This window comes from Anser brachyrhynchus, assembly GCF_964034855.1.
Source record: "Anser brachyrhynchus genome assembly, chromosome: 1".
Classification (NCBI taxonomy): Eukaryota; Metazoa; Chordata; class Aves; order Anseriformes; family Anatidae; genus Anser; species Anser brachyrhynchus.
This window is the reverse complement of record NC_137694.1, coordinates 211,640,387-211,652,907: the sequence shown is the minus strand read 5'-3', so window position 1 is coordinate 211,652,907 and position 12,521 is coordinate 211,640,387. Positions and strand designations below refer to the sequence as shown.

Here is a 12,521-nt window from a genome sequence, read left to right as displayed (position 1 = left end):
ATAGGTGCACTCTATCACCTGCAAGGAGAGCTGAGCCCACCACTCAGACCCCCATTGGCTCAGGGTCACTTCAGTTGGGTAAAAGCCCTTCCTGCCTCACCGCAGGAAGCAGAGGGGACATTTTGGGGCCTCCTTGGGTGGAGAGAAGCTGTCCCCTGCCAGCCATGGCTCCATCCCTCGGGCAGCAGCCCCCTGAGCTGCCCTGGGGCAGTGCAAAGCCAGCTGCTCTGGGATCGCTCCTCCAACCAAGCACCAAAATGCCGGTGGTGAGGCCCTGGCCAGCCTGCCAGGAGCCAGCAGCTGAGATGTGGGGCTGGGCAAGCACAGCTGCAGGCTCCTCGAGTTCGCCCCTTTGGTCCGTGCTGCTACAGTGAGCCAACGCGAAAATGTTTTATCGTTCCGTATAAAATTTATGGGGTGCCTTTATGACAGCATCCCAAAGCAGGGCTGCAGTAAAGGAAGAACTAAAAGGCAGCAGAAAGCCTGACCCACATCAACAGAGAGCTGGCAGTGGCAAAATGCCTGATGGCAGGGGAAGAACTGACAGTGGAGAAGATGGGACGGTGTTGGGAACAGCCAGGGCAGGGGATGCGATGGGTCTGGGGGATCAGGAAAGCTCTGGGAGGCTGGGACAGTCACATCCACAGCCACACCATGCAAATGGCATCTCTGGAGCTCTCTGGGTCCTCCTTTCATGGTGGGTACGCACGGCACCAAGCCCTGCTTGCTAGGAATGAGTTCAGTGCAAGGACAACAGCAGCAGCAAGAACGGAGCACACCCAGTCCATCTTGTGTCTCCACCATCTTGCATCTCCATCGTTGTGCATCTCCATCGTTGTGCATCTCCATCATCGTCTGTCTCCATCATTGTGTGTCTCCATCACCTTACGTCTCCATCATCGTGCATCTCCATGAAACCTCTCCAAGGACATCCCTTGCTGCTCAGCCCTTACTCTCTCCATCTCCCTGTCCAAGGCAAAGCTTTCCAGGGATCCAGGGCATTGTGGCGCTGACCAGGATGGTGCAGCTCCATGGACACTCTAAACGTGCGCTGCCTTTTAAAATAAATACAACACACCGTGCTCCGGGTATCCCCACCCGGGGACAGCAGTGAGGTTCTGTGCTGATCTGCACCCTGGAGGCCTCCTGCCGTTTGTGGGCTCAGCACCCTGCGCTGTCCCGGTCCCGTACAGATGGCTGTAGGAAATCTCATCCAGTGGGCTTTGTGCTGGTTTTCCCCCAGGAATGAGGCCGCTCCAGGAAACCCAACTGAGCAGCCTCATTTCCAATGTCCAGTTCTGGTAAATGAGCATAAATTGGGCCTCAGCTGGGCTTCAATTAGAGCATGCAAGCATGAGTTAATTAGGCTGACGAGCGAGGGGTCGGGCTGTGCCTGGGGGCTGGCAGCATCCTCCCCTGGCAGCGCTGAGCGAGTCGGTGCCTTCGTGCCTCTCCCTTGGCAGGGGACACCCCCAGCTCACAGTGCTGCGGCCGTGAGGTTTTTCCTGGGTAAATTTAACCAGAGCAGCCCCATCGCCTGGATGATGGCACGGCGATCCCAGCTGCTCTGGTCATTCCCCAGTCGCTCCTTGCTGCGTGTTCGCTGGGGCTGGAAACGCTTTGCTACCTGCCTGTGCCCCCGTGAGGCTCCAGCGATGCTCCTCCGTCCTTTGAATGAGCACAGACCTGGTTTCCAGCCACGTCCCAAGCCTGTGGCAGCAACCCCTGGTCCTTGGGAGCATGAGGAATAGCAAAGAGGAGGACACGGACATCCCCAGGGTGGGAGCTGCTCATGCTGAGCCTTTCACAGCCCCATGTGAGTGCTCACCTCTCCAGCAGCGAGCACCTGCCCTCACTTAGCCGCTTAGGTGCCAGTCCAGCGCACCAAAACCTCCCGTTTCCTGGCCCAAACTTGCCTCCAGCTTGACCCCCACACCCGCTGCCAGCCCTGAGCTCAATTCTCAGCCCCAAACCACGTGCAGACCATCAGCAAGCGGGGTCAGTGCTGCCTCGGGACAGGATGATGCCCCGGGTGATGCCCCAGATGATACCACAGCTGCTGGGTGGGGGGTCTGCAAAGCTGCTCCCCAAATCCAGGTGGCCAAAGCAGGGCCCCCAAAGCCTGCTGTGCCCCAGGGAGAGGGGACCATGACATGCAAGATCGGGGCCACTTGGCTACCCCTTGCACCCCCTCCTGCCAAAACATGGATTTAGGAGAGACTCTCATGGCTGCAGGGAAAGGAGAGCCGGCACAGGAGGGTGAATCAAAAAGACGCTTTAATCAGATTTATCCGACAGCTCTGGATCTCCAAATAAATAGATTTATCAAAACGGAATAAGACAAGAAACCAGGGATAAATACATGTACCGAAACAACCTGAAAATCCCCCAAAGCTATTTCCAGTCAGGGGGAGAGCAGCGCTGCTGCACGCCCTCCTCCCCACGCTACAGCAATGGTCCTGTTGGCCCTTTGGGAGATGCCCCTCCTGTGAATACAGCCCAGTAGATAGTATGTAGGATATATATAAATATATAGCATAGTAACACGCGTAGCAGCAACCTTAGTGCAGTGTTCGGGGTCTCGGAGCCAGTTAAGCTTACATCCTTGCAGGCTGCTGCGGCGAGAGGGGACAGGGGACAGAGGGGGGCGGCACCAGCGGGCGGGTGGCATCGTCCCCGTCCCCCACTGGCACCACGAGCAGCAGCTGTGCTGCTGTTGGCCTTGAATTTGTGTCACCATCCCAGGACCCTGACTCTTCTCCACGGTGTCGCTGGTGCCAGCAGGCACGTCCTCCCAGAAATCGCGTTGCTGCATGACCTGCAAAGAAGGGAAAGTGCCCCCCCAGAATTCTCCCAGCTAAAAAAGAGGAGAAAAGACTTTTCAGGAACTACCCTGCAGAGGATATTCAACCAAAGAAACCCTTTGCAGCTCACAGGGCCTCCAAGAAAGGAGGCAGGGAGGTTTTTTCTCTCCTTGCAGGTCACCCTTATGCCGGCAGTGGTACCGAGCAGGGTCTTCTCCTGCTTGGCTGCTAGCTCCCGATGCTCCTCAGCAATTCCTCCTCTCTTCACATTGCACCAGGCCTCCCTCTGCTGCCTCTCCCGCTGCACACCCAGCACTTTTGGCAGCAGGGGATGGCGATGGCCGTGTCTGCTCTCCCCTGGAGCACGCCAAGGGGTGACACGTCCATAGCGGTGGCCGGGCTTCGGCGCGGACGTGGTGGCATCGGTTGGGTTCGGTTCCTCTGCTGGAGTTGCTGTCATTTACACTAGTGTACCTCTTATTGCTGTGCCAGTCTATTTAATAATGCGAGTTTTTTTCGTATATATGGGTAGGTGTGTATGTGTGTGTGGGTGTAGATAAATCAATAGCTAGGTTAAAGTTTCTCTTTTACAAGTTCTTTGTTTCTTTCTCTGGACTCTCTGTCATCGTCAGCTCTGACGTCTGGGCTCGGAAGATGTTCCAGTGACCTGGATGAGAAGAGAAGGACACTCATTAGCACCCACCCTCGGTGGTCTTTTCTCAAAAGAAAAGCAGCACCTTCTGAAATGGGGACAACACCCTCTTCCTCCTCCGCACGTGTTTTAGCTGGAGCGCAGCGGGCTAGATCCAACTCATGGCCAGTTACTGCAGCAGGCGAACGGCCCCCCCAGCATGGCCGGGGTTAGGGTGAGCCCTTTTATTTCAGGGAGAGAAGGGTTTTGTTTGTCCTCTGACTCTTCTTCAGGAAGCCAAAATTCATGATTTGTGGACCATGGGTGGGTGTGCTTCTCTGCCCCCCTTGCTGGCACGGGGCAATAGCTGTCAGCCCCATTTCTTTGGGGTATTGCTCAAAAAAAAAAAAAACACATTTACACTCGTTTTTCTGATGCCAGCCCAGCCTTAGCTCTTCGTGCAGGACTTTGCAATGACCTGCAGTGGGGAAGATGCAGCTGAAAAAGGAGGAGAAACCCCCAGGTCGCCCCTCAGCACCACCAGTGGGCTGCAAACTACCTGCAAAGCAAACGCATCCCCCCAAAAAGGGGCACCAAGCCCCCCCAGCCCCTCTCCTCGCTCCCCCTAAACCCCAGCATTCCCATGTACCCCCCCTCAACCCCAGAGATGCTGGAGGAGGCTCAGAGCCTTCTTTGCATCCCCTCCAGGTGGTCGCCCCCACGTAATCCCAGCGAGGATTACGCAGCCCAAACGTAGCCATCCCCGGGGGCATATTTTCTGCCTGAATGAACCTCCTGTGGTGGAGAAATCCCCGGCCAGTGCTTTCCGAGAATCTGCGGTGGCAGCAGAGGGATGGTTTCCCAACAGGGTTATTCATCACGGGAAACTGAGGCACGTGCCAGAGACCCCATCCTGGTGCGAAGCCCAACCTGGGAGCGGGGGCTTGAAAATCCCCCAGGGCTTGGCCAAAAGGTGTTGTCACAAATGGGTGGGAGGTGAAAATAAATCCCCACCTGCCCCAACCAGAGGCACCGGGTGTGCTGGTTCGACCCAAGACCCCAGCCCATGGATGCTGAGCAATGCGGGAGTGGGCTCGATCCCAGCCTGACCCATTAAACTCTAATCCAGCCCAGGAGAAAAGGCAGCCAGCGGGAAATAACACGGCAGTTTTGCTCTGCACAGGCACTCTCGGCATGTGCACTGGCATTCCTGCTTTTTGTAACATTTACGCACATCCAAGACCATTAAGAATGATTTTTTAAAGGTATTTCAGAGTTTGTTTTCTTTCAAATCCTTTGCATCATTTTTTTTTCTCCCCCGTAATGCCAGATGGATTAGATATAAAAAAATCAAACAGTTTTACGGGCTTTGGAGAGATGTAGCCTTTGGATTTCACAAGCGTGCGTCCACTTTTAGAAAGCTGGCTGCCCTTTCCAATGCCATAAAGTGAAAATGTGACCGCTGACCAGGAGTGCAGGCTCTGCGTGTGAAGGGAGCTCAGCCCTGGCCCCGTTGGGTTTGCACAAATCTTCTCCCCCATGCTCGATCCCGCGCTGTGCCGGTGTTTGGGCAGCCTTGGCGGCACGGCCAGCGCACGTCAGCAGAGCTCGGGGTGCTGGGGCCAGGCAGGAGGGGGGACGGGGGGGGGGGGGGGGTTCTTTCTCTACCTTCGTTCGTCCTGGTGATCAGCCTGAAGTTCTGCGCTTCTTGCTTGAATTCCTGTTTGCTGATCTTCTTGGTCTGGATCAAGTGAAATATCCCTGCAGAGGGAAACACGGGGCGTCAGACAGTGAGGACCAGCTGGGATTTGATGATGAGATGCTCATCTCACCCTGCCGAGAGGCACAACCAAGGGACAGAGGCACCAGGGATGCAACAGGGTCCTGTCACCGAAACCTGCTGGGAGTTCAGGATGTCCAGCCCGGGGCTGGCAGCAATCTCGTTTCCAAACAGCGATTACTCACCGATTCGGAACACGGCGTTACGACACCACGGAGCAGGTGGAACCAATAAGACTTTGTTGCTCTGGAAAATATCTCGCCCTGGAGGAGCTCTGATCTCCCCCAAACCACCAGGGAAATGAAGGTGGGATCAACAGGATCCCAGTTCCCTTCCTCTCTGCTCGCTCTCCCCCAGTCCCCTACCCATGGGGGCACCGCAGAGCCTTCTCCATCCCCGGGCGCTTCCCTATCCTCGAAGCAGCCCGCACCAAGGATTTTCCATCCCTTTGCCCCCAGCCCTGAAATTCCTCCAGGACAGGAAATCAGGACTGACCTCAGCACAGACGGATGGTTCTGCCCGCGCCAGCACCGTCCCGTTGGGGGGGGGGTGTGCCTGAGTCAGAGGTCTGACCCGAGGAAACCAGAGCGTGCATTTAGCAACGGAAGCGACCTTTCCGTGGGATTAGGGCTCGTGATATTCCTCTTCGCCTGCAGGCGTGACGAAGGGGGCAGGTATGCCTGGCACATCCTTCCCCGCGTCTCGCCCAGCCTCTTCCCGTGCGCCCAGCATCTCGCCGGTGTCGGGGGCGGCGTGGTCCCCTTGTTTGGGTAAGAGACCTTCCCTCTTCCCAGCAGCAATTACACATGGAAAGGGTATGTAACGACTGGGAACCGACGAGCGATGTGTATAAACGAGATGTTGTGGGCTGTGGAAAATTAGTACAGGAAGTTAAGTACAGCGGGAGAAATATGTGGCTGGTTGGACTATTAATAAGTCCTTCGAGTGGGTCAGGAAAAGAAGTCCTACCAGTAACAAAAGAAGATACTGGATGGGGATAATAAAACTGTTAATGACGCAAGGAAGGCACAAGTGTTCAATAAATCCTCCTGGTCTATACTTAGAAAGGAGCAGGAGGGTGTGCTTGTAGCCCCCGTGGCTGATGAAGCACTTTCCAGTACATTAGTAACCAGGAGCCTATTTTAAACAAAAGCCACAAGAGATAAACATCTTTTAATCAACCGACCTAGATAATTTTCACCTGAGAGCCCCCGGAGAGCTGGCTGAGACCTTCGGCCGCTGGATGGTCACTGCTGACAAACGCCAGGAGCTGGGGAGCTGCGGAGGAATGCGGACGTGGAGCCAGCACTCGCACGGAGAGCGCGAGGCGGCGCGGATAAGAATAGCCCACCGCCCGTGGAAAAGCCAGCACGGGATGGAGCCGGTGAAGAACAAGAGCATTTGGGGTGGTGACGGCTGGACGGTGCCATTTCACAGCCAGCAGAAGCCGTCCAAAGACCCTGGCTCATGGGGGATGAGATGGAGAGAGGCGCTGGGGCTGTCCGGCACTCGCCGCCCTTCTTGGTGCTCTACGTCCTGCCTCAGGACCAAACCCAGATAGATCCCAGTATCAGGGAGCGCAAGGAATGAATGAATGACCGGACCATCTCCGAGGCAGAAATCCATCCTTGCTAATTTTGGAGACGCAGGGGAGAGACAGGCTCTTCAACAGAGGAGTTCTGCCCATCCTACAATGCGTGGACGGGACAAGTTGTTGATGCCTCTCTCTGCTGGCCACGTGGGGACCACCGTGACTGCAGAGACGCGGCACGCCGTGCCAGGCTGGGAGGGAAGTCTCAGGAAACTGGTGTCAGGACTTGCTAAGCCATGAACAAAGTGGGTATTTCTACGGGGTTCTCAAGGGATCGGCCTTAGAGAAACACCAGGCAGCGTCCTCGCCCATGTGCTGGAGGCAAACAGGAAACCCGTGGCTGAGCCAGAGAAAATGGTAAATAAAGTGATCTGCTTGAGGGAGCTGCGATGCCTGGTAGGCAAACGTCTTGGTACACCCAAATTGTGCTGATACAAGCCATGTCCGTGCACTACAGACCTCCGAAATGTCCCCAGGGACCCGAGAGCATCAGCAGGTGGATGGAGACGTGGGTGCGCTTGTGTGAGACCCACCCCAGCAGGACGCAGAGGGGAGACCTTTGATCAGAGCCCTGCACTCTGTTTCGGGCTCTGCACTTCAGAAAGACACAGAGGGAGCCTGGAGAAGAGCTATGGGAAGGACCAAAGGACCAGAAATTGCTGACATCAAGGGAAGACCGAAAAACCTGGAGCTGTGTAAGAGAGGACACAGGCAGGAGCTGATGGCATCTTCAAATGCATCAGGGGAAAGGAGTCTGCTTCTTACCCAACGCAGAGCGAATGGGAAGAGCTTGAGGTGCAGGGAGGCTGTGTGTCGGGAAAAGATTTCCCTACAGAAAGAGTTTGTGGCTCTGGACCCCAGAGTTTCCGTGGCAGGAGACCTTCAAGCTCATGCCAGAAGTGCACAGGGGTGGCTGGTCCGGATGCCACAGGTCCTCTCCAGCCCAGGCGTGAGGGCACACCGGAGTGGTGAAACAGAGGAGATCGCTGGTGGTCCTGGAGCTGCAGGGTTTTAGGACAGAAAGGAATCTTTTGGGCATTGTCTAATGCACAGCCTGGCAGGGTAAACCCAGGAAAGAGGTCCTGGGGTTTTGCACCTCCTCGTACAGCCCAGGCATCCACAAGGCAGCAGACGACAGAGCCTCTGAACCGTGCCGATCCCATCCATTCCTTTTTTGTCTTCTCCTTTTAATTCCTTCTCCAAAACATCAGAAAGTCAAGTTTCAAAACCCCCAAGCCATCCAGACCCCTAAAAACGCGGGGGAGCCCCCACCGTGACCCGTGCAAGCTGGGCAAAGCTTTGGGCTGGACGTTGCTGCCAGCTTCTCCTGCTGCGTCCTGCCCCGTGGAGGCACCGTCCCAGCACAGGAACGGAGGAGGCCACGTAGGTTTGGTGAGCCCGTACAAAGGCAGATGGACGGGCTCCAGGCGTGCCTTGCAGGCTCTTTTCTCCACACACGCTGCTCTGTTGGTAGAGTGATGGACCATGGAGAGGTGGAATCCATAAGTGACTGAGCTCATGCTCTTTCCCAATAGTAACACTTCCCTCTGCCAAGCAAAAGAGCTGTGTTGGCCTCGGGGACAAGGGCCTCCCCTGTCCTTGGCTGGCAGGGCTTGGGAGCTCCGTGCAGACGCGAAGCTTTTGGCCTCGGAAGGTGGCAAGAAGGTTTGGGTGGTGACCTCTGCCAAGCAGCGAGGAGAGGAAACGGTGGGGCCCAGACAGTGCAGGCTCAGAGCTGTCCTCCAGCTACAAGGTGCCATTGTGAGGGAGGCTTCGCCGCGGTGTGTGTGGGGGGGGGACGGGGAGAGGGGCACCGTGCAGGACGGAGGATGGCAGGGGGAGGATGGAAACATGGTGACGGCCACGGCTCCATCTCTGGAGGCGATTTCTCTGACTGCTACCCACGTACGCCCATGCACCCATCCTAGGCGGCTGGGAGACCAGCCCCTGGAGGGCTGAGGACTCCTCTGGGAGAGAGGTGAGACAAGAACACACCCAGGAGACCAGAATATCTGCTCACAGAGGTCCACGAGACACTCAGCTCCATGGACCAAGGGGTGCTGTATCCATAGGTAGGGCGCAACCGACCTCGAGTGCCTGAGGTTTTGAAAGGGGTAGAGTACGTCCGATGGAGGCTCAGGGTTGGGTCTTGCTTTGGGCACCCAGAAACCAAACACAAATGTCTACTGGACCAAGCATTTTGGGTGGAGACAGGCTCCTCTGGTCCATGAGGGTGTTGCACAGCTGGATGTGTGGGGAGATCGGTGTCACTTCACAGATGATGTGCTCTGCTCTGACTACTGGAGGACACACCAACCAAAGGGTCCAAATCCACCTGTCCCAAAAGCAGGCTGGGGAAACTCATCGTCCCTGCATGCATTTTGTGGAAGCCCTACAAGCTTTGTTCCCAGCAGTAGGAGGACCGGGAAAAAGAAAGAGCAAAAGCGAAAACTACAGAGTGACCAGAGTTTTTTGGCTTGTTTGTTTTCCATGTGTGTTTGGCATGGAAGCAGGCAGGTTTTGAGGAACGGCCCCACAGCCCCCGCCTTGTTTGCCCACGTGCTGTGCCTCCGGGTAGTGTTACAGCGTGCCACTGGGTACACTGGGACCAAGAGTGGTTTCCAAGCCCTGGTCTGCATGCAATGACAGCAAGAGAGTGTGAAAGGGAGAGTTAGAAACGCCAGCCTGCTGTCAGCAGGTTTCGACTCACTACACGAGGTCTGGAGCACCACTCGAAAAAGCCTGAAAAGTTGAACAAAGCTTGGAAAGCACCACATTTCTGCACGCACTTTCGCCATTGCTGGCTGGTTTTGTTACGGGACTCACCTTTAATCAGCTTCCAGTTATAGATTTCCACCTCTTCAGAGGGCTCCTTCTCGATTGCGATTGTCCTCAGGACCTCCTTGGAGGTCTCGGAGCTCGGTGGCACAAACATGTACACCAGGACGCGGTTGGGGTTCTTGCCGCATTGGGCGGTGACGATTTCATCGGTGGGTTTGACTCTGGTTTCTGGGGACAAAGAAGAGCAGAGTTTATTAAATAGGGCCATGCAGAGGGGCAGGAAGGAGGTTGGAAGAGGCCATCTCAGCGCCCAGAGGTGGCACCTTGCTGTGTCTGATGGTGTGGGACACAGCCTTGCTCCCCAGAGCTGGGAGATGGCTCAGAGCTGGGTTGGGATCCTGGCAGCCCCAGAGCACCTGCACCAGGACTGGAAGCGAAGGGCGACATTGATAAAGGGTCCGTAGACCTGCTCACCCCAATATTCCCCTTGGTTTTGGCAGCCTCTACACCAGCAGGGACGGGGCAGGGTGCTTTGCTCTGCCTGGATCCCCCAAACCCACCGTGGGGGGCTCGGTGCCGTCGCCACACGGCACAGCCCAGGCTGGGTTCCCCGCTCCCCGTCTCGCTCCCATCCCGGAGAAGCAACGTCAGCGAAGCGGAGAGGGACGAGCCCGCAGCACGGGAGCCAGGGCTGCGGCTGGGCTGCCTGGGCACAGCGCCCGTCCCAGCCCCACGGGTGGGCTCAGCCCCAGCCCCAGCCCCCTCCCCGTGCCCACGCTGAGCTCCTTCGGCCCCGGAGACCACCACCGGGACCCCAAGGGGGATTTCTTCAACACCCCCGGTGAAGAAGAGCCGCTAATTTTCTTGTTGTTGTTGCTTCTGGAGCAATTAAGAATCCCCCATGGTTTTGGAAGGAGATTTATTGCCTTTGGTTGTGGTCCTTGGAACGCAGAGGAGCTCGGCTCAGCTGAATTTAGCCTTGTTCTCCCAGTCATTTTGGATGCTGAAGCTTTTCACACTACTCGAAAGAAAGTTTGGCTATAAATAGACGCGTGGGGTTTATTTTAGTAGGACGGTTATTTTAGGCCCGATTCTGCTCTCCCCACGCTTTCTGGGGTGGTCCTGAGCCGCTCCTCGCATACACCAGGGGAGAGGGGATGGAAATCCCAATTTAACGGGACGCAAAGCGGGACTTTTTCAGCAAAAAGAAGATAAGAGTTCAACCCTGCAGCCTCAGCGTGACCCGAAGCGGGACAACCACGGCTTTTGGGTGCAGGGTCTCCATCCCAGACCACCAAACCTCTCCCCCTCCAGGGCTGCTTGCTGCGTGGCTCGAGGCAGCCCCACATCCACTAGTGGTAAGGATCCAAACGCTCTCGCAGGTACAAGAGGTGTTTAACAACCTCGGAGCTTCACACCAGAGCCACTCGATGGCCAACGGCGTGCAGCACGTCGAGGAGGAGGAATAAAGACCGAGGTGTCCTGGCTGCTAGCTTTCTCCCCAGTAGCGGTGATGGTTTGCCCAGTGCATCGCAGCAATTCCCCTTTTGCAAACAGAAAGCGGTCGGTGTTTCTCTCCAAGCTCCCGCGTACAAAGGAGCACGAGGAGGACAGTCATGGAAAGTGCCTGGAATTAGAAGACGGGCGAAACCGCCGTGCAGTGAAGCAAGGGACAAGCATGTAACTTGGCTGAGCAGGGGTGTGTGTGTGTGATTGCTATCTGTGAGTACTGGAAAGCAAGAAAAAAAATCGTTTTGGCTGGGTCAGAGTGTTTAACTGGAAATAAATGAAGACTGAAGAGCAAACGATCCCAGCAGAGAAAGCTGTAGACTTTAAACCGGAGAGACCTGCTATAATGGGAATGCAAGACTGGAAGGGCTCTGCTCAGTCATCACATCCCATTCCCACCAGGCACCACGTCATAAATCCTGCTCATAAACATATCACAAACCTTATTAAAACAAGCTGAGCTTCTGCCCTTCGCTCCCCAGGGGAGGCCGTCCCAGCACCTCCCTGCTTGGCAGAAGGAAAACCTTAAAAATCCCAGCTGAAATTATTTTGCAGCCTGTTTGCCCCCATTCCTTAATGTGATAACGTCCTTTGCTTGCTCTCCCTGGCGAGACCCCTCCATGAAACCACCCTGAAGGAGCTCATCAAAGATGACCCAGCAATTGCTGCATCTGAAATCAGGCTCAGGGAGGCTCAGGTCTCTCTAGCCTCTCTAGGGAAGCCGTGGGTGGTCCATCATCTAAACATCCAATGCTGAATCATAGAATGGAGAGGGATAACCTAGAAAACATTCTCCAGTGGGAGCAGGAGAAGATCTGATGCCCTGATCTATCTTTTCCAGGTCTGTGCTTGCAGGTGAACTGCTTTCCAAAGACCCAGAAGACCCTGAGAGACCCAAAACACATTGAATATGAAAGAAAGAGGTCCTCTTCACCGTGCCCCAACCAGCCTGGTCCCACCTGGTACACCCCAACAGCTGTGTGTAACCCGGTCCTTCCAGGGATGGAGAATTTAACCCCAACTCAGACCAAACCACGGGTGCCACAGACACCCCGTACCTGGAGAATCTCCTTCTAATTTCTAACCTGCATTTTTTCAGCTGCCACAATTTAATCCCATGACTTCGTGTCCCAGCTGGAGGCCTGGGGCACCATCTACCTGTCTGAAGACTGCTAGCGCGCACCTCTTCAGGCATCTTTCTGCAGACTACAGCCACCCAACGCACGCGACCTTTTGGGATCAGTGCAGTTCCCTCACCTTGGGGCAGTCCTCCAGGACAGGACAGCCCTTATTTCAGTGCTTGCCCTGCCGAACCTGCTCACCCAGCATGAATTCAAGCCTCCAGTGACGTGAAACCCTCCCCACCTCCACGCACAGGGCTTTCAACCACAGCTACAGGAAGGAAACAGAAGACGGCAGCAGGAG

General features: G+C 55.7%; 1 protein-coding gene across 2 annotated transcripts in view; it reads right to left on the bottom strand.

The window, feature by feature from the left end:
• Positions 1-2,260: 2,260 nt before the first annotated feature.
• Positions 2,261-12,521, bottom strand: part of CHRDL2 (chordin like 2) — a 28,273-nt gene continuing 18,012 nt past the window's right edge. For both annotated transcript variants that reach the window (XM_080575301.1, XM_080575302.1), the window contains exons 9-11: positions 9,633-9,815; positions 5,104-5,196; positions 2,261-3,471 (exon numbers count right to left, since the gene is read on the bottom strand). In XM_080575301.1, the coding sequence (XP_080431427.1) occupies positions 3,392-3,471; positions 5,104-5,196; positions 9,633-9,815 (356 nt within the window). In that variant the 3' untranslated portion in view covers positions 2,261-3,391. The remainder of the gene's footprint in view (positions 3,472-5,103; positions 5,197-9,632; positions 9,816-12,521) is intronic.